General features: G+C 45.3%; 1 protein-coding gene across 1 annotated transcript in view; it reads left to right on the top strand.

The window, feature by feature from the left end:
• INSRR (insulin receptor related receptor) overlaps positions 1-26,214 on the top strand; it is a 736,218-nt gene that overhangs the window by 614,514 nt on the left and 95,490 nt on the right. The window contains exon 15 of the mRNA XM_086945015.1: positions 799-907. Coding sequence (XP_086801141.1) covers positions 799-907 — 109 coding nt within the window. The remainder of the gene's footprint in view (positions 1-798; positions 908-26,214) is intronic.

Genomic DNA, 26,214 nt, shown 5'->3' with positions numbered 1-26,214 from the left:
CAGCGCTCCACATCTTGCATGCTCTCCACCCTCCCCACCACCCTTTGTTTGTGGCAACTGCCACTGCTCCCTAGAACTGCATCAGTCAGTACTTTTCACTGTAAATATGTTCACCTTCTCTGTGACAAATTCTACAAAAAGTGGCAGTTCTATTAAAGACAGATACATAAGTCGGTGTTCAAACTGAGATCAACTACTTTTACAGTAACTCTTTCACTATTAATTTCAGTCACTTTAGACTATTACCAGCTATAAGCTACTTATAGTGTGTTTGACCTTGAATAAGCTGCTTGTAGTGGACTTGCATTGTCCAGCAATAGGCTTCCTACGGCAGGGTTATCCCTAATCACCGATAAGCTGCTTGCAGTGAGTTGGAATTCTCACAAATCCCAAGGACTCTAGACAACCAAAGATCTGATCTTCTTGGATTTCATAACTAGTGCAGAACAGTGTTAAGATTTGATCGGTCTGCATACCCTATGAAGTTGCTTGTCCACTTCTTCACTTTCAATAGCTTGTAGGACTTTGTGAGTTTCAGATGAAACTTGAGATGCTTGCCATGTCCTCTTGCTGTCAGACCTGTAACAGAAAAAAACATTTAGTGAATCTAAGATATTGCAGGTTTTGTCCATACACAGGCGTATGGGTAGCATTGATTATTCAGATGGTGTCATGTTAGAATTGTCATTCATTTGAGCTATCAGGTGCTCAATGCACCACTCGGAGCCCTGACTGCTACATGGTTGTTACATGGTTGCTGCAGGACACATTCAATGATGATCTGCTTTCTCCCCACAGAAGTGGAGCAGACAGAAGGCTACTATGTGCTGTTGAAGGTGATGCCAATTGTCCTGTTGGTGGTGGTTGCTTTCTTAGCAGTCTTTGTCTTTTTCTACAACAAAAAACGGTAAGTTCCTGTTCTTACTGCAGCCACTCTTAATGCACAACTCTGTTTCTTACACGATAGTCACTCCAATATCTTCTCTCCTACCAAACTTAAACTTCCAACTGTCTTTCCCATCTGTATCAGTTCTTAATTCATTTGACCACCAACGTTAATGTAATATTTTACATTGTTAGTTGTCAGTATGACACATGGACACCAGTTACATGAAAGCCCTATATCATGCGCAAGATTTTGTTTGATGTTACCTCTTGTTACTGAATGTATGATTTCGATTGTATGTGTTATTGAAAATTAACTTTGTAGTGACCGCACATTTCTGGCAGAAGACTTACTTGCCCCAAGGTTAATCTATGTCCCTGAAATCTGTGCTCACTGCAAATCGGAAAGTGGTGACCCAATCATAGCTCTTTGGACGATAACAGAATAGTGAACATTTAATCTTTACCTGGATTAATATGGAGATCTGTCTTGGCGAGTCTGAATAAATGTGTGAAGAGTTTTTGGGCCTTTCCTGCACAGAAAAGCAATGGAAAACAGCTTTGGGTGGCCCCCAGCAGGGCCCCCATGGGTGCAAGGCTGCCAGATGGCAGCCTAGGGTGCAACTATAGTGACCCTCTGTTGATCCCTGCACCCGGTGGCAGGCACCTTGGGATGCCTGCCACCGGGTGCAGGGATGAACTGTGCCTCTGCTCTTATAAGGAGACCATGCATTCCGTTCGGAATGCATACTCCCATTGAAAAGTATAGGCTTGCGACCGAACAGGGTTCATTTGTATCCTACTTCCAGGCCTGTAACCGACGACAGGAGGTCATTCAGTTACAGTTCCTGACCGATGTCGGATGGACTCTGGTCCATCCGACACCGGAATTGGCCCCATAGTTTGTGCGCATCATCAGGGGTCCATTGTTTCAGTCCAGTTCTCAGGTAGCAAATAATTACATCGAAAGGAAGTCACACGCTGGACATGGGAAGGACATAATTTTCTCACACTCAAAGCAAGTTCAACACATTGATAAACAGCCTTTTCAGTTCGCTCTGTGGTTCTCCATGTACATTTCTTCAAGGTCTTCACAGGCTTTTCTCTCTAGCTCTAGTTCAGTAATGTATCTATCCTACATCTAACAATGCATGTGAATACCTGCAAGACGTGTCGAGGTAGTAGAAAATGAAATCCACATATATTCAGCACGGTCATATACTGCCCTACGTGCACATTTAAGGACAAATGAATTTACAATTCTAATGCATTAGGTTCTCATTATGTGTAACATTCAGTAAATCATTAAAATATATCACATGTAAGTATGTCTAAGAACTACAATTAAATACATATACGTGTAAATTGCAGATGCTACAGGCTGGCAAGATGGGGTCAGTGGAGTTCCATCAAGGTGTGGGAGATGTATTCATAGTAATGTGAATGTGTACGGTCTCCTCAAAAAGCTATTGCAGAAGTTCAGGCTGCAGAAAACTAGCACGTTAATGGAGGAATGCATTTATTTGTATGGTGAAGTTTTTCAAAGTCTTTGTGTTTTGAGGAGCTGAAAGTCTGCATCTTTGGTTGGGGACAGGGTTGGCGGTAGGGTGGAACAATTGGTGCAGCCGCACCTAGCACTGACCTGGTGATGAGGGGGGAGAGGGTTGTTGCAGTTAATATAAATAACTTATGGGTTGAAAAGCACCTGCTAGAGTTCCTTCTGTGCCCAGCAGTTTTCAGACATCAACAAAAATGTCAAGATAACTGGTGTTTAATGTTCCTGCTGGGGGGAGATTGAGTTACATCAAGTGGCAGTTGTGACACATCATAAAGTAACGCAGAGGGTTAATGTGCCTGCTGCAAAGCGTACCATGCAGCTCACTGAACTATATTTAGGAGATTAGGTCAGTGAGTTATTGCTTTTGTCACAGAGATCCTTTTGCTACTTGAAGTTCAAAAGTTACAGTCCTAATATAGCAGAGTGACCTATGAACTGTAATCAAAGAGCTGCATGCACACTGCACAACATTATTACCCCCACCCCCAAGTCTTTCATTATGCTAATATTGCTAAAAACGGTTAGTTTCGGTGGAAATACAGTGCTTAATTTGGTCAAATAGAAGTGTCAGGGCCCAGTTAAGGAGGCCGGCCAGCCACTGCAGCTTGCACCACTCATTGGTCCTCCCACCGCTGCCAATAGCGGAGCCATCACAACTACCAACCATCACACTCCTACAACTGTGACAATTCAGACTATTCAGGCCACCCAAAGCTTCAAGTATGGCGTGGAATGGTCTGAATTGTCCTTTTTTAGGTATATGAAGTATTAAACCCTATCGTTTTGCTTACCTCAAAATTAGACGGACAGCACCATTAGTGCTGGCGTTGACAATTTATTATCCACCGGCACAAATTAAGCTCTGTCAGTGCCCATAAAGCTTGTCGCTCTGGGAACCACCAGCGCTAAAACCGGCCCTGTTTGAGAATGTGATGAATGGCTCACAATGCATGGTGGTGTTGCCTGTACTGAGTGTGAATATGGTTGGCTGCAAGCATGAAGGTGGTGGGAAGGGGTAGTATAATGGGGGAGGGTGACACTGACATTAAACAACCTCTGTATTCAACCAGTTTAGCAGGTTGGAGCATCGTGGTTTCTGGGAGGCCCTGGGAGTTCTCCGGTTTTGCACATACTTGCGTGTTCTCCGTTTTATTTTATTTGTAATTCCTGCCTACTAGTTTGTCTCTGTTTTCGTGACTTTCGTGTACTTCCCCGGTCTTCCTTGTCTGCCTTTCTCTTGGTCAGATCTGATGAGGGGAGGGTGCATCTCGGTCTCTAAGAAAGAGAGCTGGTGCCCAGTGCCTGACACCACCAGCAAGCTTTGCGCACTGAAAGCACCAGTGTGTCCTTTACTCTCCCAACAACACACAATAACACAGGAAACGTGGACGGTGTGATCTTCGACATTTACAGCCCGTTCATGTCCTCATTTGATACAAGATAAAGCTGCCGTGTTTACTTTCAGATACTTTCAGTTGTCCACACAACACCTGCAGGCCGTGTGCCAGCCAGAGTGAAAGGTCACCCGTCTGGGCAGGACCGGTGCTCCCTCGCCGGGGCTGGTGTCGGCTCGGGCCATGCTCTGCTCTTCAGAGATGCCACGGCTGGGACAGCCGCTCCGGGCAGGAACCGTCTGCTCAGACTCTGGTCGGTGCTCATGGATTATTGCTGCAGCATCAGCACGTGCTGGCAAACAGAGTGCTGCAAAGACTGAGCTCTGGCAGAAAGAAGCCCTGCGCGAGGCCGCTGCCGTCACCCAGGATCCTGCGCGCTCCGCACCATGGGGCAGTGCCGAGGGTGGTATGTTATCCCCCGCTGGTGGGCACGTATGTTATTACTGCGTGTGGGTGTGTGGCTGAGGCTGCGCTTCAGTGATGCATACCTCAGTCTCAGTCTTTGTGTGTGCCAGATGGCCACTGCGGGTAGTGGTGCCACCTTCACTGGACATAAATACCGGTCAAATTTGCTTGTCCCAACTTTTGGGCTGTATGTAGCCTCTTATGTCATGGGTTGTTAGAAATGGCCGATAAACAATTCAAATACTGCACGGTCTCCAACACGTTTGGCATAAAACATGTATACAACTCATCCGTCTCTTGCACCCTCACTTGCACTCTATTTACTTCCTCTCAATCATGTATCCTCTTTCTCACTCCATTGCTCTTTCCCTTTCCTGTTATCTCCCATTATCTACTCACCTGTGCTCCTTCTTTTCCATTTTCATTTCCCTTCTCTCAGTCCTATGAATTCTCCCACTTCCTTTCTCTTTGCCTGCCTCTTTCCATCCTGTCTTTAACCTCTTCTGCTACTGCTATTTGTACTTTCTCTCCACCTCTCATTTTCTTACCATGTTGGTATCTGCTCGTTTTTCAAACTGAGTGACGTTTGGGATAGAAAAGCTTCAGAACTTCATGCACCCTTCATTACGTCTCACCTAGCGATGCAGCTCATGCACGGCTCGCCTTGGCGAGACTATTGTTATGGGTTTGGTGGGTGAAGGGGGACAGGCCATGTGCGCGCCTGGACAGGCTATGTGCACGCGCATGGCGTCTCCTCTCTGGCGTCTCCTCTCTAGAGATGATCGCTTTCACACACTCCCACCGCGCGCTTGATTTAGCTGTCAGTTTCACTGCGCGCCAAGCTTCACACACACAGATGTGCAGCACAGGCCGCAGCAGCCAAACTTCAGACACATAGAAAAGGCTTCAGCTAGGTATTGTGAAAAGTTTAGTGATTTAATGAAGAGCTTCACCACATGTTGTTGTGTGAGCTTGTGAATTCATGTTGTGTGAGTTGGTGAATTCTTTGTGAGGCATATGAGCACCTACAAAGTCTTGAGACTTTGAGCCCTTCTAAGCTGACGCCAAGAAAACGCTTGGAAATGGGTAAAGCCACCCCCCTTTGAAGAGTAATACTTCAAACAAGTGTCCCTCTTCCCATGTCTGTCTCACGGAAGAGCTCTGTTGTGCTAAGTTTTCAAGTGCCTAGATTGGGTTTCACACCGCTTCATCTGGGACCCCTAATGTTGTACAAATCACAACCAAGCGAACAGCGAGGGGGCCGTGAGCAGCCGATGTCCACATTCTATTTCTGGGCACCCACGGGGGTGTCAGAGCGGCCCCCCGACTGGCCCCTTTTGTTGGTAGGACCAGGAGCCAGCACCCAGTCTTGGGGGGGCCAGGGCCCCCACACTGGCGCCCCAGCAGCGGGCCACCACTGGCCCCAGCAGATACTGCCAGACAAGCGTCCCAGTGCCTCGGACGAGACTCTCCTTCACCAGGTGCTTTGGCTGCATCTTAACGGTTCTGCAGGGATCTGTTGGGCGCTTTTCGATTCTTTTCATTCTGAATCATAGAATGACATTGTTTTTAAGGCGCCGCAACTTTGGCTTTCCTTCATTTAAGACTTTGGAAATGTTATATTTTTAGTGCTCTAAATAGTTAACTAAATATTACAGAGATAAGCAACAAAGATCCAGGCAGTAGATCCCCGCTGAGAATAGATCTGGTAAAGACTATTCTGGTGAATAACGCACCTACAACCAGGGCTTACAGATGGTATGTAAAGCGGTTTGCACTTGTTGAAACGGCTGGATTTTGGCTGAAAACAATTTGATGATTTATCCACTTTCATAACCCACCCCTTACCTTGGAGGAGTCGAGGCACCTGCAGCTCCCCACAGGTATCGGTTCATTGATTTATCAGTACACACTTCCAAGCATGCACCTGCTGACAGAGCCCACTCTGTAGGGATAGCTCAGTCCTAGGGTGACCAGATTCCCAAAACAAACAAGCATTTACAATGCAATAGGTCTCGCATTTACGCGAGTTTAAGCAATTGGCATTGTAAATGACAATGCCTTTTGTTTATGTTTTGGTTTTTAAAACCTAAATAAAAGGCATTGTCATTTACAATGCTAATAGCTTAAACTCTCACAAAAGCGAGACCTATTGCATTGCAAATGCTTGTTTTTACAGGCCTTGGAGGCCCTGGCAGCAGCACTCTGGCATCTGAAAATGTGGCATGGTAGCACTTATGTCAATACACACAGGTCAGTCCCTGTCGGTCCCTTTCACAAGAGTTCTAGGGTGGGATCCCCCAGAGACGTTTTAAGGCATGGGCAAAGTGGGCTCTGGCCCAGGGCCCCAGCCTTTAAGGGGCCCGCTTATGGGGCCAGCTTTGTTTTGCAGAGAGTCATGCCCTAATGACCTGACAAATTGTTTTGAATACCGTTTTCCATTAATTTATTTTTAATGTGGGTGATGTGTGAGAGTCTAATACAGTCATTTTGCAGAGAAATGTTGTGTTCATGTTTCATGCAACATACATAAAAAGATTCTTGTAGATCAAATCAGGACCTCACATATGAGAAATGGGAGAGTGTCACAGAGATTATTTACAGTAATATTAGTGAGCTGCTGCTGTGTTACAATATTCAAAACACAAGTCAATATCCCTGCATATTCGATATAAACACATTTAAAATTGGGACGAGCATGTCTGTGCACCATCAGTGACCTGCCAAAGCGGGCATGAAAGAGCTGAAACTGGATCAGAAATGTAAACTTTTCTGAATAGGGGCCCCCGAAATCTCTTTGGCCCAGGGCCCCCAAAATCCTTAAAATGTCCCTGGGATCCCCTGCTGAAGACGAGGGCCTACCTGCCCAGCCTGGCGACGACATGACCCTTCACCTAAGGCTACAGTGCCATTAACTTATTCATTTATGCATTAAGACGTTTCATAAAGTGCTACGCTCTCTGTTCAGCTACTTTAAAGCGCTGTACAAGACTAGTGGTTGATGCCATAGTACGGCAAGGAAACAGACTCCAGACCGAGGCGTGTTGAACCCTGTCGGAAAATCTTCAGTCAAGGCGCCGGAAGTGTTGAATTCTTTTAAAGACAAGTCAAAACATTTCGGTTTTCAAAGGTAACCTGAATCATATTTACATGAGCTCGGACTCAGATGCGGCCTGAGGCCATTACAAAGTCTGCCTTGTTCAGCCCCAGTGATCGTCAGAAATGCCGATTTAAAGACACTGCAAACCTTGCCTGCCTCCATTCAGCGGAGTGGTTCAAAACAAGAACTTACCCACGCTCACTGATAGGACGCAGTTGGGTCGTTTTTATATTTTTAAAATATCCAAAGCTTATTTTCTTGATTAGGCGAAGTGAATGGGAGGTTCCGTGGAATTCTTTGAAAAACAGTGAATGCAAATCTTGAGTTGCAGCGCATTGTTACCTACCTCCAGGGCTCACATTTGCATAAGTCATGGGTCATGCCCCCAAGGGATCCTTCGCAGTGAACATTCCAAGAAGCCTGAGCGTCTTGCTGGTTTGCATAGCTATTTGCATGTGTCGCTGAACCATGCGAGCCGTGGAAATGAAGGCGCTTAACAGAGAGGCCTAGAAAGTTTCAACTTTACTAAAAGTTTGCAAGAGCCTTCCCAACATTTAGTAAATTAAATATGGAGCGGTACCTCCGCACACAAGGTGTATTGATTTCCAACTTTAATGAGGCTGTTACCAGAAATGTAAACTCTCATACCTAAATACGGCTGGAATTTAAAATTAAGGTCTAGTTAACTTTAAAAGTTGGCACCAATATCCATGTTTCATTTTCATACGCAGTCCCCTCTAGTAGAAGTGCTTTACAAATTAAGAGATACATGAGAACATTATCGGGGGTGGGGGTCGAGTTGTGGGTAGATGAATCTAAGAATGATAATTATGTAAGTGGTTTGACTGATACAATATTATAAAATACCCATGGGGCTCATTCACAAAGGCATTTTGTGCATGTGATGTAGTGCTATTTTACATACTCTTACACGCCTTTGTGAGTTGGTCTCAACCACATATAAAATAAGAGCATCATTGGAATAGTCTGGAAATATTCATGTACAATTAGCGCAAACACCAAGGATTGTGTCCTATTTGGGCTTTTACTAAAATGGAACTGGAAGTTTCAAGGGCGATTCACAAAGGCCTGTAAGTGTTTGTTAAAAGTACTCCTGCGGTAATACTTCCTGTACTCATAAATCTTTTCGCCAATTGTCCTCTTAAAGAATATTTAAAGGGCATAGATGCACACTCGCACAGGTCTAGCCATGCTGTTTGCAAAGCTTGCCAAAGTCCTGGGTAGGATGTTTATTGGATGGTAAGCTGGCTGCATGTGCCATTTGATTGGTCGGTAGTGAGGAAGTGCTTAAACTCTGGAAGGGAGGGGTGGCCTGGATCCGACCAGGATGGAATTCGAAACCCTAGAACTTGGAGGAGATTTGGAAAGGACTATCCGACTATGGACGGATAATATTGGACTATTACAACCCTAAAACTACAACATACTACACTGTTTTCTACTAATGTGTTCTGTTCTTCCCCCAACTTAAGGGCAGAGGCACTTTATTTTACTAAGGACGATTTCAAATACCCCGTCTCAACGATTTTGCCTCTAGTTTTAAAAGAAGATCCTCGGGCAAACCTTAAGTGGTAGGAGTAGGGCTTGTCCCACTGGGGGTAAGATTGTAGGACGGTGCTGGGAGCTATTCTGCAGAGATGTCCCTGAAGGGGGAAGGTTCACTGCAGTGGGGTGTTGCTTGATGAGTAAAGTCTTGTCCTTCTTTCTGAAGCAGCAGAGTGGGGATAATCGCTGTGGATTCGGCTGGGTTGGGGTCCATACCCTCGGTGTATCAAGAGAAGGCCTGGAATCATTTCTTTTTCTTCCTGCACCTCCAGGAGCAGCACAGCGATCTTGCTGCTGTTAGTAGGGGTGTAGCAAAGGTCCCCCACAGTCTCTACTGTGTGTGTGTGGGGAGGCACATTTCACACTGCAGTTGGATGAAGTTGGGGGGCCACCACCTTCCTAGCTAGCATTAAAAAACAAGTGCAGCTTAACAGTTGCCGTTTTCGCAGAGAGGCCGGATGGGCTGGGGTATATTCAATGCTCAGGCTTGCTTTTCCCGACCTTGCATATTGGGATTGGTAAACTTCAGTGATGGGTGAAGCCCCTCGGCTGCCTGGATCCGCAATTTTTATCATGCAGCCAATCCAAGGAAGGCTGCAACAGTTCAGGTTCGGGCTTGGTAGACAAAAGAAAATCAGCCTCAGGACAAGGCCCACTGACCGAGGCAGAATACACATAAGAGGTGGGTACAAACTAGCCTCCCAGCTTTCATTTTCTTTTTTTTTTAAATGTGTTTAACTTTTACTCATTTTCAGTTAAGAAAACGCCTTGCCCTGTAATAATATGTGCTCAGTGGCGTTACGGAAGGGTGGTCCCGCCATCTCCTGCACCTGAGAACGGGGTTTGAAGCAGTTCTTAATGACTCCTCGCCCTAGTTGTGTCCCAGCAACAACATTATTAAGACTACGAGGGTCCACTGTGCACTGGGGCCCCATTTAGTGAATGAGCAAAAGACACGTTGATGTTCAGCAAAACTCATCTGTTCAGCGGAGCCTGCTAAAGGCTCTGGAGATCAACGGGCCGCTTTATTCCTGGGTGTGACCTGTCTGAAAAAGTACTGGGACCCAGCAGTGAAGCAAGGACGCCATGGGTTCTGTGCTAGTAAGAAACATGGGCCCTTTGACTGTTGTTAGGGTAGTAAAGTACAGCAATTTACGGGCTTCCAAGGACCCCGGAGGACTATGGGCTTGGGTGCCGCTGCCCCTGCTGCCCCAGTGGTAGCTTCGCTCCTGGTGGGACTCCTTAAAGTTAAGTCCTGTCTGCATTGAAATAGGTATTGAGAGCTCTGCAACATCCAACAAGGAGGGCCAGTTTGAGGTTCTCTCTTCAGCTGTCATTTGATGTCCAGCCCCCCTTGGAAGACCTCAGGAAAGTTACCAGGAGCTTGGACAGAGGCCAGTAGACGGTCTGTGTGTCCAGCCCCCCTTGGAAGACCTTTGGAAAGTTACCAGGAGCTTGGACAGAGGCCAGTAGACGGTCTGTGTGTCCAGCCCCCCTTGCAAGACCTCTGGAAAGTTACCAGGAGCTTGGACAGAGGCCAGTAGACGGTCTGTGTGTCCAGCCCCCCTTGCAAGACCTCTGGAAAGTTACCAGGAGCTTGGACAGAGGCCAGTAGACGGTCTGTGTGTCCAGCCCCCCTTGCAAGACCTCTGGAAAGTTACCAGGAGCTTGGACAGAGGCCAGTAGACGGTCTGTGTGTCCAGCCCCCCTTGCAAGACCTCTGGAAAGTTACCAGGAGCTTGGACAGAGGCCAGTAGACGGTCTGTGTGTCCAGCCGCCCTTGAAAGACCTCTGGAAAGTTACCAGGAGCTTGGACAGAGGCCAGTAGACGGTCTGTGTGTGCAGCCGACCTTGTTCGTGGGCTCAAGGAGTGAGACGAAGGTTCACAGGTCTTGTAACTTTGTTTCTGGAAGGCCCCTGGTTTACTCTTTTTAACTTTCTAAAAATGACCTGGAAATCAGGATGGGCAATTGTGCAGGTTTACGTTGCCAGCTTCCATAATAATGTGTACCTAACATATGCTCCTATTAAATCAAGCACATCACAGGGAAGCTTGACGGTTAAACCCCATGGAGTTTTAGCATGCACGCTTTGTTTCTATTTGATTAAATATGTATTTTCAAGAGTTCCACGTTCTGAACATGTTATAAACATGAAGTTAGCGTTTGAAGCTTCTAAAGTGCTGTTGGACACAAGGCAATGACTTGCTGAAGGTGTTATGTATGGCATGTGGCCGCTGGGCAGAGTTTGAGGTTCCATTTAGTGGCAATTTTTATCTGTTTTTAGAGATATGCTCTCTTGTGCAAAGGGGAGGACGTCTTGCACATCTGCTAGCCCTGCTTTTCATGTTTCGTTGAAAGCAGGACTATTCTGCGGCACCTGTTTTGTGAGGGTGCCTTAAATTGCTACTTCAGGTGCTGCACCTGTTTTGTGAGGGTGCCTTAGATTGCTACTTCAGGTACGGCACCTGTTTTGTGACGGTGTCTTGGACTGCTACTTCAGGTGTCACACCTGTTTTGTGAGGGTGCCTTAAATTGCTACTTCAGGTACGGCACCTGTTTTGTGAGCGTGCCTTTGATTGCTACTTCAGGTACTGCACCTGTTTTGTGACGGTGTCTTGGACTGCTACTTCAGATGCTGCACCGGTTTTGTGAGGGTGCCTTAGACTGCTACTTCAGGTGCTGCACCTGTTTTGTGAGGGTGCCTTTGATTGCTACTTCAGGTGCGGCACCTGTTTTGTGAGGGTGTCTTGGATTGCTACTTCAGGTGCTGCACCTGTTTTGTGAGGATGCCTTAGATTGCTACTTCAGGTGCTGCGCCTGTTTTGTGAGGGTGCCTTAGATTGCTTCTTCAGGTACTACACCTGTTTTGTGAGGGTGCCTCAGATTGCTACTTCCAGTGCCACACCTGTTTTGTGAGGGTGTCTTTGATTGCTACTTCAGGTGCCACACCCAGGTGCAGCACTTGTTTTGTGAGTGTGCCTTAGATTGCTACTTCAGGTACGGCACCTGTTTTGTGAGGGTGTCTTGGATTGCTACTTCAGGTGCCGCACCTGTTTTATGAGGGTGCCTTAGATTGGTACTTCAGGTGCTGCACCTGTTTTGTGAGGGTGCCTTACATTGCAACCTTTAGGTGCTGCACCTGTTTTGTGAGAGTGCCTGGATTGCTACTTCAGGTGCTGCACCTGTTTTGTGAAGGTGTCTAGGATTGCTACTTCAGGTGCTGCACCTGTTTTGTGAGTGTGCCTTACATTGCTACTTCAGATGCTGCGCCTGTTTTGTGAGGGTGCCTTAGATTGCTACTTCAGGTGCTACACCTGTTTTGTGAGGGTGTCTTAGATTACTACTTCAGGTGCCACACCTGTTTTGTGAGGGTGTGCTGTAGATTGCTACTTTAGGTGCCGCACCTGTTTTGTGAGGGTGTCTTAGATTGCTACTTAAGGTGCCGCACTTGTTTTGTGAGGGTATCTTAGATTTCAACTTTAGGTGGCACACTTTTTTGTGAGGGTGCCTTACATTGCTACTTCAGGTGCTGCACCTGTTTTGTGAGAGGGTGTTAGATTGCTACTTCAGGTGCCGCACCTGTTATGTGAGGGTTCCTTATATTGATACTTCAGGTGCGCACCTGTTTTGTGAGGGTGTCTTGGATTGCTACTTGAAGTGCTGCATCTGTTTTGTGAGGGTGCCTTGGATTACTACTTCAGGTGCCACGCCGTTTTTTCGAAGGTGTCTTGGATTGCTACTTCAGGTGCCACACCTGTTTTGTGAAGGTGTCTTGGATTGCTACTTCAGGTGCCGCACCGGTTTTGTGAAGTTGTCTTGGATTGCTATCTCAGGTGCCACACCTGTTTTGTGAAGGTGTCTTGGATTGCTACTTTAGGTGCCACACTTGTTTTGTGAAGGTGTCTTGGATTGCTACTTCAGGTGCTCCACCTGTTTTGTGAGGGTGCCTTAGATTGCTACTTCAGGTGCTGCACCTGTTTTGTGAGGGTGTCTTAGATTGCTACTTCAGGTGCCGCACCTGTTTTGTGAGGGTGTCTCAAATTGCTACTTCAGGTGCTGCACCGGTTTTGTGAGGCTGCCTTAGATTGCTACTTCAGGTGCTACACCTGTTTTGTGAGGCTGCCTCAGATTGCTACTTCCGGTGCCACACCTGTTTTGTGAGGGTGTCTTTGATTGCTACTTCATGTGCCACACTCAGGTGCTGCACCCGTTTTGTGAGGGTGTCTTAGATTGCTACTTAAGGTGCCGATCTTGTTTTGTGAAGGTGCCTTAGATTGCTACTTCAGGTACGGCACCTGTTTTGTAAGGGTGTCTTGAATTGCTACTTCAGGTGCCACACCTGTTTTGTGAGGGTGCCTTAGATTGCTGCTTCAGGTGCCGTACCTGTTTTGTGAGGGTGCCTTAGATTTCTACTTCAGGCGCTGCACCTGTTTTGTGAGGCTGCCTTGGAATGTTACTTCAGGTGCCGCACCTGTTTTGTGAGGGTGTCTTAGATTGCTACTTCAGGTGCCGCACTTTTTTGTGAGGGTGCCTTAGATTGCTACTTCAGGTGCTGCACCTGTTATGTAAGGGTGTCTTAGATTGCTACTTCAGGTACAGCACCTGTTTTGTGAGGGAGTCTTAGATTGCTACTTCAGGTGCCGCACTTTTTTTTGTGAGGGTGCCTTAGATTGCTACTTCAGGTGCTGCACCTGTTTTGTAAGGGTGTCTTGGATTGCTACTTCAGGTACGGCACCTGTTTTGTGAGGGAGTCTTAGATTGCCACTTCAGGTGCTGCACCTGTTTTGTGAGGGTGTCTTGGATTGCTACTTCAGTTGCCACACCTGATTTGTGAGGGTGCCTTAGATTGCTACTTCAGGTGCTGCACCTGTTTTGTGAGGGTGTCTTGGATTGCTACTTCAGGTGCCACACCTGTTTTGTGAGGGTGCCTTAGATTGCTACTTCAGGTGCTGCACCGGTTTTGTGAGGGTGTCTTGGATTGCTGCTTCCGGTGCTGCACCTGTTTTGTGAGGGTGCCTTAGATTGCTACTTCAGTTGCCACACCTGATTTGTGAGGGTGCCTTAGATTGCTACTTCAGGTGCTGCACCTGTTTTGTGAGGGTGTCTTGGATTGCTACTTCAGTTGCCACACCTGTTTTGTGAGGGTGCCTTAGATTGCTACTTCAGGTGCCGCACCTGTTTTGTGAGGGTGTCTTAGATTGCTACTTCAGGTGCTGCACCGGTTTTGTGAGGGTGTCTTGGATTGCTGCTTCCGGTGCTGCACCTGTTTTGTGAGGGTGCCTTAGATTGCTACTTCAGGTGCCACACCTGTTTTGTGAGGGTGTCTTGGATTGCTACTTCAGGTGCCACACCTGTTTTGTGAGGGTGCCTTAGATTGCTACTTCAGGTGCTGCACCTGTTTTGTGAGGGTGTCTTGGATTGCTACTTCAGGTGCCACACCTGTTTTGTGAGGGTGCCTTAGATTGCTACTTCAGGTGCTGCACCGGTTTTGTGAGGGTGTCTTGGATTGCTGCTTCCGGTGCTGCACCTGTTTTGTGAGGGTGCCTTAGATTGCTACTTCAGTTGCCACACCTGATTTGTGAGGGTGCCTTAGATTGCTACTTCAGGTGCTGCACCTGTTTTGTGAGGGTGTCTTGGATTGCTACTTCAGTTGCCACACCTGTTTTGTGAGGGTGCCTTAGATTGCTACTTCAGGTGCCGCACCTGTTTTGTGAGGGTGTCTTAGATTGCTACTTCAGGTGCTGCACCGGTTTTGTGAGGGTGTCTTGGATTGCTGCTTCCGGTGCTGCACCTGTTTTGTGAGGGTGCCTTAGATTGCTACTTCAGGTGCCACACCTGTTTTGTGAGGGTGTCTTGGATTGCTACTTCAGGTGCCACACCTGTTTTGTGAGGGTGCCTTAGATTGCTACTCCAGGTGCTGTACTTGTTTTGCTAGGGGGTCGTGCATTGCTACTCCTCACGCTAAGCATTGCTTGTATCAGGGATGCTTGCACTGCTGTTCCATGTGTACATACTCTATGTGATGAAACTTGCATTGCTGCTGCATTGGAGTGGGAGGTACTTTGACTGCTGCTGTCTGTGTTGTACCCAACTGTGTATTCTGTGTTGTACTCCTGCTTCTGGTATACCTTTTCTGTGAATCCATGAATCTGCAATGCTGTTACCTTTGCTGTACCTGTTGTTTTGTTTGTGGGTTAAGCTTTCACTGCTGCCACTTGCACATTTTCTGTTTGATGAGGAGGTAAACTTGCTTTGGTGTTACTTTTACTTATGCACCTTGTTACTAGTTCTGAAGTGATTTCTATGCTGCCTCTCACACATCTCTGACATCAGCACTCCGCCATAGGATCATAACCATAGAAAGAGTCAGAGTGATTTGGGATGAAAACAATTCACTGTGGTGCAACATCAGAGAGGAAAGAAGTCACATGAGTAATGATGAAGCAAAGGGACAGTAAGAGAGAGAGATTGAGAAATAATAGAGAGAAGAGTAAAAATGAATGGGAGAGGAAAAGTAACGGGATGAAAAGAAAGGTAAAGGGAAACAAAAAACAAAAGATAGTGCAGCCAATAGAAAATGGTAACGGAAACCAAAAGGAAGAGGATATAGACAATACAAATAAAATGAGGGTTAAGAAAATAATTGAAGGTGAATGAAAGAAGTAAAAGAGAACACAGTGAAAAGGGAGCAAAAGGAGGTGGGAAAGAAGTTCAAATATAGAAAAGCGTCAGAAAATGAAAATGACAGAAACATACATAAAAATGGCAACGAGATGGGACAAAGGAATTGAGATAAATGAAAGGGAGGCTGAAGGTGACGAATGACAGATATTGAACTGGATTGGAAAGTAACATGACAGTGTTCGGGATGCAAATGAATAGCGAGGGTTGTAAGAGAGATTGAGTAAACTACAACAAGCACAGGTAGAGACACAAGAAGAGGAAAACAAGGGGGTATTAGAGTGGTAGCAAAGTAGAGGAAAATAAAAACTGGAAGATGGATGTGATACATTGAAGGAAGTAGAAGTGAGGGAAACTGGAAGAAATGGAACAAGAGAATGAAAGATGTGTAGGTTAGGTGAGAAACTGGGGAAGAGGTAAAGGTAAAACAATTAGAGAAGTAGATATGGACGTTATAGTGACAATGAATGATGGTTGTGAGATACAGTAAAAGGGAAACTAGAGAGTTAGAGATACAATGTGGTCAAAATACAGATGAAGGTAAAAAGAAGTCGGCATGGGACAGAACAGAGAGTTCAAGATGTTTTGGTGAGAACGACAGGTGGAGGCGGGATGGAATATGGAAAAATGTATAGGTGAATAGTTCACATAGCGATAGAAGTAAGCTGAGTTTCTGATAAGAGGCAAAACATGTGCTAGAGATGTGCAAATGATAGGTAAATGTAAAGGTGAATGGTAAATTGAAAGAGGTATGTATGAATGTGGATGCAATAGAGGCAAGAGGTGGAGTGAAAAGAAAAGCTTAGAAGAGCGTGTGTCCGGTGAAGGAGGGAAAGCTTAGTAGGAACTAGATGAGAATGAGAGAGGAAGAGATTGAGATGGATGAAAAGAAGGCAGGAAATGTTTGAGATAAAAGGACAGCAATGCAAGAAGTGATCTGTTTTTTTTTTTTAATATATTTTATTTTTTTACTTTTTTCTCAGTATACACATTGTATTACATATTATACATTGTACATTGCCCAAACAACTTTACATTCATAATTTACATTATCTGGTTTGCGATTAAACAGTAAACAATAAAGCATATGTTAAATAGCAAAGAAAAATTTGATAGAACCTATATTTCATGTTATATTACATTATCCTTCAGTGCCATGTTCTCTTTCCATTTCGCTATTGGTTCCCAGATTTTTAACCCTAACCTTCTTCCCCTTTTCCCCTTACGTGCATAGATTGCTTTCTCAAGATTGTAGCTAGCTAATAAGTTTGCCAGCCAAGTTTGCATTCCCGGGGGAATCTTATCTAACCATGCTCTTGCTATTGTCATCCTCCGCACTGCAGTGGCCATAAACATAAATTCCTTGTAGACAGGTCCATCCTGCTTGTCTCTCCCGAACAGAATCCGCATAGGTGTCAATTGTATTCGTATTCCAAGTGTGCTACCAAGAAAATCTTCTACGTTTTTAATCAAAGTGTATAGCTGGGGGCAGCTAGCAAACATATGAATTATATCTGCATCCACTGCATTACATCGAGGGCAGGTGATACCAGTGGAGCCTCTCCACTTAGCTATTCTAGCGGGGGTGTGATACAGTGAGAATAAAGTCTTGTAATGCTGAGATTGCAGGGGACCCGAACACAAGATAGTACGACCCATGTCCAAAGATTCCTGGAAGCTTCCAGGCTCCCCCCCCAGTTTTTCAACCCACTTATTACTAACTTTATCCATATCATCGATCTTCCCTTTTGCAAGACATGCATAGAAAGATCTAATTGTACAGTCCCCTCCTAGTTTTACTTTCTCCAGAATTTCATTGCTGTTAAACCCCATGCTACCACCCTGCTTACGACAAAGAAAGCTCCTTACCTGTAGGTATTTAAAAAAATCCTTTCTTTCAATACCATACTTGAGGGTGAGGTCTACAAACTGAACTATCCCCTCCTCATCCATTAAATCTCCAATCTGTATTATCCCTTTTTGTGCCCATCCCGCCATTGTCGAGTCAGCAAATACTTCCGTAGGGAAGGATTTATTCTTATAAAGCCTGACATACCTATGATATCTTCCCAACCCCGCCTTTTTTCAGAAGGCATTCCAGTTCCTGAGTGCTGCCACTACAGTCTTGAATCTAGTCCTTTTGTGATATCCAAACTCAACTCTATTTAAGAAGTTGTTTTCTGCCTCTACCCCCATTGCTACAGAGTAGACTTCCGTGGACATGGTCGTAACCCCTGTGTCGAGTCCCCCACCCCCAATTAACCCCTGCATATACTGTAATGCTGCAGCCATTTGGTACAGCCTAAAGTCAGGGGCCCCCCATCCCCCTCTCTCTCTTGGAGAGACATATATCTGTAGGCCCGCCTGGTCTTCCCATGTGCCCAAATAAACCTGTTCAGTACATTCTCTAACAAATTAAACCACTTAACTTCAAAAACCAAGGGGATAGAACGAAAAAATAGAGAAATTTGGGCAAAATCAACATTTTAATCACGTTAGTACACCCCATAAGTGATAGATGGAGATTGTTCATCCTCTCCAGGTCTCCCTTAACCTTAGCGATCCGTGGAGTCAAATTCCTTTCTACGACCATATCCAGGTCCGCCGTTAGTGAGACCCCTAAATACACTGCAGAGTTAACCACCCTATTATCATCACATATAGCATATATATTTTTTATGATCTGCGTTTTAGATCTGTTTAGACTGTACCCCGATATCTGTCCAAACACCTGGGCCTCTGCTTCTACCTCCTTTATAGCTAGAGTGGGGTTCGGGGTTAGTATAGCTACATCGTCTGCATAAGCTAAGGTCTTCACCATGCAGCTGTTTACCCTCATTGGTGGTATCTCTGGATTAGCTTCGAATCGCCGCAGTAGCGGTTCAAGATATAGCGCAAAAAGGAGGGGAGACGAGGGGCATCCCTGCCTAGTCCCCCTAGCAATTTTTACTGCAGCTGACAACCCTCCATTTACTCTAATTCTCGCAGTTGGGGTACTGTAGAGAGCCTGTATGGCTTTTATAAAAGGCTCCCCCATCCCACACCACCTCATAACCTGCCAGAGGTAGTCCCAGGAGACCCTGTCGAAGGCCTTCTCAGCGTCTAAGAAGAGTGCTGCGACAGGATCCCCTAGGACCCCTGCAGAGTCGAACATAGTAACAACGGTCCTAACATGCTGCATTGTCCCTTTTCCAGGTATGAATCCATGCTGTATGGGGGTTACCAACTGCTCGATGATCCCTGCCAGTCTCTTTGCTAGAATTTTAGAGTATATTTTGACATCAGAATTCATTAATGTAATTGGTCTATAAGACCCTGGTGCTTCTGGCGGCTTCCCCTTTTTTAAAATTACAATTATATCAGCCCCTCCCCATGAATCCGGGCTGGATTCCCCTAATTGCGCTTGTTGCATTATTAAGAACATATCTACCAAAAGCACATTTTTAAATACTTGATAAAATTCAAGTGGGATTTGGTCTGGCCCTGCTGCTTTACCTACTGGTAAACTACCGAGGGCCCCAATAAGTTCTTCCAACTGTAAGGGTCCGTCTAATATCTCCCTATCTTCTTCGGACATTATCGGTGGAGAGATATTCCTTAAATATTCTTCAACCTCGAGCAAGCTCACTTGATCCTCTGGGGTATACAAATCTGAGTAAAACTTTCTAAAAACTTCCCTTATTAGATTGGGATCCACAACCAAATTCCTCTGTGGATCCCCAATTTCTTTTATTCCAGCTGCAGCCGCTCTCTGCCTAGTTCTAATTGCCAGAACTCGCCCTACTCTCTCGCTGAGTTCATACGTCTTTTCCTTCTTTGTTAGGAAATTATCTGCGGCTTGCCTAGCCAGTCCTTCCACCGCTTCAGCTTTCAAAGCTATGATTTTAAGCAGGTGTTCTTCTAGAGGTAAATTTCGTGCTATGGCCCTACTTAGATTTCCTTCCTCTCTTAATAGTCTCTGCCCAACCAGCTCTCTCTTATCTCTTTCTCTCTTTTGCCTTCCCAAGACGAAACTCATTGTTTCTCCCCGTACTCCGGCCTTGAAAGTGACCCAAACCACTCCTGGAGCTGCTGTCCCCCTATTGATGTCCCAGAAACATTTGATCCAAGCTGTCATATGCTCCCTGTATGCAGAATCCTTTAACAAGCCTCTCTCGAAAGTCCATTGTGAGGGTATTCTTGGTGTTTGGTTAATTTTAAGAGTGAGAATCACCGGGCTATGATCTGATATCACCCTAGGGAGCTTCTCCACTTGAGACCCAGGAAATAAAGAGTTAGAGATCAAAAAGTAATCAAGTCTAACCATTACTTTATGGGGGCGGAGAAGAAAGTGCTTCCATCTAGATGGGGATGTAGCTTTACCCACGGATCCACCAGGGCATTGTGTGAGACCATAGTGGCTAATGCCCTATATACTTTCCTCTTCCTACCCCGGTATATCCCACCTGGATGTGCAAATGAGCTCTCTAGATCATGTATGTTAAAATCCCCACAGCACACTATGGGCTCAGGCCACTGAGCTAGCTCTGTATCAAGGAACTGAAATACATCTGGATCATCTTCCGTGGACCCATAGATTGTAACAAGGGTTAATTTCTGCCCCCTAAAATATCATTCCAGAATGACCCACCTACCCCATTGATCTTCCTTCTTCTTCTCTACAGTCACATCCCTTCGCCTGCCCAAGACTGCTACCCCTCTAGTCCTAGTCCCCTGTTTAGTGCTTGCTAACACGTTGAACCCTAGTTGCTCCAAGAGATATGTCCTACTCGATTCTATATGGGTCTCTTGAAGACATATCAAATCCAGACGCATAGTTTTTAAATACGCTGCAACTCTCATCCTCTTACTCATCTCATTGAGACCACATACATTAATTGATGCTATCCTGCACGCCATATCGCTAGCATTGGTAGATATAACTAGAGATGAGCATTATTTAATATCATCAAACCAGTTTGTGTACATCCATTATGTCCTAAGTAAGTAACAATGTGCCAAATCTTATAGTGCAAGAAAAAAAATTGTTGCTGTTTCCCCCCCCCCACCCCTGAGCCCAACCCCTCCCCCTCCTCCCCTGCACTGCCCCCCCCACCCCCCTCCCCTTTACAGGCAAATAGGTCAGCAGACCTATGTGTGCCCGCCTTAGATTGTGCTAGCCGCATCCCTCTCCCGCTAAGTGCAATAACTATGCTGTGCTACTCTTTACCCTTAGCCCCTTTATCTGTATTCAGGTGACAGTATTATGTGCGCAAATACCCATGGCTCTTAACCCCCCTTCTGCTTTCTCATTTCTTCCAAGAATAACTCGGCTTTAATCTCAGAAGTAAACATCCAGGTTTTCCCTCTCACAACTACTTTAAGCCTAGCAGGGTACAATAAATATGCTTCCAAGCCTAGTGCCTGGAAGGGAGTAATCATCTGCCTCAACTTCCATCTCCTCTCTACGGTAACATGACAGAAGTCAGGCCTGGCAAAGAAAGTGGTGCCTTCGAAAGTCCTCCTGCTGTCTGGCCTTGCCTTGCTCATAATCTCTTCTTTAAGCAAGAAGTTCCCAACGTTCACTAGTATCGCCCTCGGATGGTTTCCCTGGCCATTGCTCCCTGCTCCTCCTGTGGCCCGGGCTTTCTTCATTGTAAGTGGGAACCTATGTGCCCTCTGTATTTCTGTTTCCCACTGCCACTGGGATTCTGGGAAGGCCCCCTTCAAGAGATTTATCACAAACTGTCTAACGTCCTGCCCTTCCGACCCTTCAACCACACCCAGCAGTCTAACGTTGTTCCTCCTCTGCCTATTTTGAAAATCCTCCATCTTCCAGCGCATATCCTCAGTCATTTTTTCCTGCTCTGATTTAAATGATTGGCAGCTCCCGACATCATCTTCAAGTTTGCCGGTGCGCTCCTCAACCTCTGTTACTCGGTCCACAAGTTCATCATATAGTTTATTAACCTTCCTTAAACTGCTCTGAATTTTCTTTGAGGCCTGTCTCGCTCTGCGGCTTTCTGCCCTTGCTTCGCTTTGCATCTGTTTAAGGGTGGTAAACAAAGTATGAAAGGGATCCCGTTGGAGAGGGGGAGGTCCAGCTGCCACCCCCCCAGCACTAGTACCGGCATTGTCATCCTCATGGTATACTTGCGAGGTCGCAGAGTAATCCCACAGTAGTCGCTTCTCAAGATGTATGGGTGAATCAGGGTTCTGTCTCCTTAATTTCGAGTGCCTTTTCTTCATTGTGGACTCTTTCCCCGATGTACTAATGCCTGACTCAGTTCCTTCCTGATCATCCTCCTCTGTATTAGATTCTGACGAGAGTGCTGATCCTGAGTCCTCATTTACTGAATACAACTCTCCTTCACTTCTAGAGAGGTACAGTCCCCTCCTCTCAGGGGGTGCTTACTGGTGTTTGCTTCCACTAAGTAGTTCTGGTTTGCTAGGCTGTCCCTGCTGCCCCAGGTGCCGGCCATTTTCCTAGAAGCATTCATCTCTTCCTCAACAAGCATTAGAGCTCCCAGCATGTCAGCAGTCGTGTCTCCCGTATGCCCCATGTCAGTGGGTTGAGGCCCTCCGAGCCCCCCATTACCTCCAGCTCTAGTCCCGTTCAGTCGCTCACCTCTAACATGTACTCTGCCTGCTGCATGTATCTGCGCTTCTGCAGTGTTCTTCTGATTCTCCTCCAGCGCCGGATCAGATCGTTGCTTAGCAACCAGGCTCTCTGTGCCTTCGCCGTCAGTTACGTCCTCGAGGACGTTTCCCGAGGCCACTGTGACAGCGTCATCAGTTTCAAGAGGTGGATCTGGCAGCTCGGGGATCTTCGCCGATAAAATCTCTGTCATGGTAGGTTGCCGCATTCCTGTATCCCGATTCCTGTTTACGTCTCCTTTCCCGGGATTAGCCTTCTTCGCATTGTGAGCCTCCGCTGTACTTCCATTGCTATTTTTAGCAGCCACGCTCGGTTTCCGTGTGTCTCCTTTCTTCCCTTTCTCCGGCGGAGGGGGGGGGAATGTTTTCCTAATCGCCCCGGAGTTCTTCCCTGTGGGAGTATCTAATTTTGGGATAACAGCTGCTCCTGTCTTCTCTGCTGGGGGGTCCGGTACCTTTTTACCTTTCTCGCTTGCCTTCTCTTGATTTGCAGCACGGACGGGTACTTTAGGCGCCATGGGATGTCTGTCAAGAATTCTTGCAGCTTCCTTCTTAACCCAGATCCAGACCTGGCCAATCCGTAGTACTTGCTTCTTGATGTGCTCAACTTTATGTATCCCTCTATACCACCACCGTCCGATCTCCATCAGAGGTATTTTCGCAGGTAGCACAGCATCTTATTCATCGATAGATTCGTATAGTGCGGGAGAGGGAATAGATGCGACCGTTCAGCACAACGTTGCAGCGGCCATCTTGCCCCCCCAATGCAAGAAGTGATCTGGAAGATGATGAGGTACTGAAAGAATGAAATAGGTTGTAGCATGATAGAGTAAGAAACAGGGATGGAATAATGTGGAGGAGAGGTAAAGGGAGAGAGTCTGTGGGAGAGGAGGAAGCACGCAGTGAGAGAGAGGACCTGTTACACTTGTTTGAAAGTGTATTCGTGCTTTAGTAATGTACTTTGCACTAACACTGGTGCTCAGTGCCACCTTTGAGCTGCTTGTATCCCAATGTGCAGCATCATGAGCCCTCAACATTTCACCACAGATCGCTCCTTTGGTTTTAAGTATGTATTTCAAGCATAGCCAGAACATTGAAGCTAGCTGCACTTCTGTGTATCTATGGTGCGTCTCTGACTATAAACTATCAGGAGATGCTTCGTGTCACTGCCTCACAGCATACAAAGTGCATGTTGTAGCACCGTGACAAAATGGTTGGAGATTAAATGGCAATATTTGTAGTATTGGGGCGATGTGCAACCTAGACTCCTTGCATTATCTGTAACCAGAGGAGGAAAACTGCAAGATCTGTAACATAAGGGTAATCTATAGCAGCTATTAGTCATGACACTTTGGGTAGTATTAGGAACAATAGTTAACACTGAAAAACCACTGGCACATGAAACATTCCTTTTTAATTGATCACCACCCCTTTTATCCATATGGGGTGTTTGGCACATTTGAGAATTCTCTTATCAACTATACCCTAGACTATTAGAGCGCCCTGAAATGTCCAAGCAACATTTCTATTGGAAGCAGCTAGTTCTTGTCTGGTAGCACCCTTATACAATCCTGCCTGCCAGAAAATAACACCACCAGGCATGCTACTGTTTTTTTAAGTTTAAAGTTTATTGAAGAAGAAAGTGTAGCATATAAAGTAATAAACATCATATAGGAGAAATCACAATGCAAGAATATTATAAATATGCAACAAATGAAAACGTATCAGTGATAAAAAGAAAGGGAAAGAGAGGGAGGGAGGAGGGGCGAGGGAAAAAATCAAAAAGTCTAATACAATATTATTTTTAAAAAACAGTAAGAGTAAAAGTACTATCTGAACCTTAGTCTCTATTTCATAATCCAGAAGATTAGTAAGCATACTATAATCATAAACGTTCAAAATACAAAACTGAAAGGAAAAAAAGTAATATCAAATTATATATCTGGAACTAAGTTAAAAAGACAACAAACGATTTATGGAGGTTTTCTGACTTCATCCGGAGTATTAACTATAGCAGCGGAAATTTAAGCTATATCAGTCAGGTAAGTGGATAGAGGTAACCATTAAAGGTCTCTTTTGATGGCTAAATATATAGGGGTAAAATTGCTTGTATCCAATCTATGATGAAAACAAACCGCATTCCACCAAGATCTGAAAGTAACTTTGTCCACTTGGTTCCAATTGGAAGTTATTAAATGGAGGGCTATTGCTAATAGTAAGTCAATTAACCTCATGCGCGCTAGCGGAATTCCGCTCGTACGCTGAGATTTTTAAAAGCGCATGTTACGTGACGAGCTGGGCTCGTCATCAGCGTGCGAGGAGGCTACGCCATGACGAGCCCAGCTCGTCATCAGCGTGGAAGGGGTTAATGAGGGGTTAGGGGATGGATGTGGCCAGGAAGGTGACAAGGAACCTAAAAAGATGTTAGAGAGGGAAAAAGAGATTTGGGTTTGGAAGATTTTATTAGTTTGGGAGCAAACAAGAAACCAAAAATGGGAGAGGGAGGAGCATTCAAAAAGCATGTGTTTTAAATCAGCTGAAGGAGCTGTGCAGGACCAACAGGATGATGAGAAATCCGTAGAGAAAGAGGCTAACTTCGATGGGGTGAAAAGAAGGCGTTTGTATATAAAATAAAGAGTCTGAGATGTGTTAGCTGCTCTTGATGTCTTATGAATTTTTAACCATAATTTATCCCAAAACGGAATAAACCAACATTCTGCAAGATCCTTTTCCCAAGCCAATTCAGCCTTCCCCTTGGCCCTATCGGAGAAGAAAAATAAATTTCTATATAGAGAAGAAGCCGATATATTAATAGATAGTAAAGGAAAAAGATTAGAACATCTGGTAGGAATATTAGGGCTAGGCGATAAGGAAAAAAGGTATTGTAAGAGAGGAGGCAGGAGTGAATCATATTGAGGTTTACAAGAAGAGGGTAAAGAACATTTTAATTGAAGATCTGAGAAGGATAGAGGAGTATTAATAAAAACTAATTGTGAAATCCAAATTAAACCTTTAAGTCTCCAAGATTTCCAATAAATGGTACGGCCTTTGATACGTAATAAGTGATTATGCCAGATTGGTTGCTGATCTAACGAGGAAGATGAAGGATATGAGGACGGAAGAAGTGGTACTCATATTTTACGTGTATGGAAGATAACTTGAGAATGAAAAGAAGAAATAATATTCGAAAAAGTAAGAGATTCATTAAAATGAAAAGGAGCTATACTTTTTTTTTCAATAGTCAACCAAAGAGGAGGATGAACACATTGATCAGGAGAAAGCCAGCGAGAAGATTGTCTTAGAGAGAAAGCATGATGATACGATTTAAAATCCGGAAATTTGAGACCACCAGAGTTTCTGTCAGCTTTGAGAGCATTGAGAGCTATTCAAGGAGATTTATTTTTCCAAAGGAATTTGTTTAATAGAGAATCAATTTTTTAAAAGCAAAAGCCAGGGCTATGTACAGGTATCATAGACTAAAGGTAGAGAATTAACGGAGAAAGCATCATCTTAATAGAGTCCAGGCTTCCCCACCAGGATGAAGGACCGGGTTTTAGAACTCAGCGGCGTCAGGGAAAACGCCCGATGCCTTCGAGTTCCCCTGTCTTGGCAAACAGAGACACAGGACACTTCTTGATGACGTCAAAGACCAAAGTTTATTGGCTGCAACCAGGAACAGAGGTCTACGAAGCACAACACGGGTGGTTCACTAGAGACTGCACAAATTCAATGAGCGGAGCATGGTCTTTTATGCCAAATATCACATTCCAAAGGTGGCATCAATTACGTACAAACTAACCAATCACAGGGTGACATTTCAAACATATCGCATGACGACAATCCCATTTTCCGTTGTCCAGCCCACCAGAAATGACTAAGCACATTCCAATATCCTGTTCGATCAGGCCGGACAAACCCATCATAAAATCTCAACCCAAATCAGTGATTATGTCGTAAAGGAAGGAGCAGAAACAGATTGGAAGCAAG

This window comes from Lissotriton vulgaris, chromosome 12, assembly GCF_964263255.1.
Source record: "Lissotriton vulgaris chromosome 12, aLisVul1.2, whole genome shotgun sequence".
Lineage (NCBI taxonomy): Eukaryota > Metazoa > Chordata > Amphibia > Caudata > Salamandridae > Lissotriton > Lissotriton vulgaris.
The sequence above is the reverse complement of the archived record's forward strand: the minus strand, read 5'-3'. Positions and strand labels throughout refer to the sequence as shown.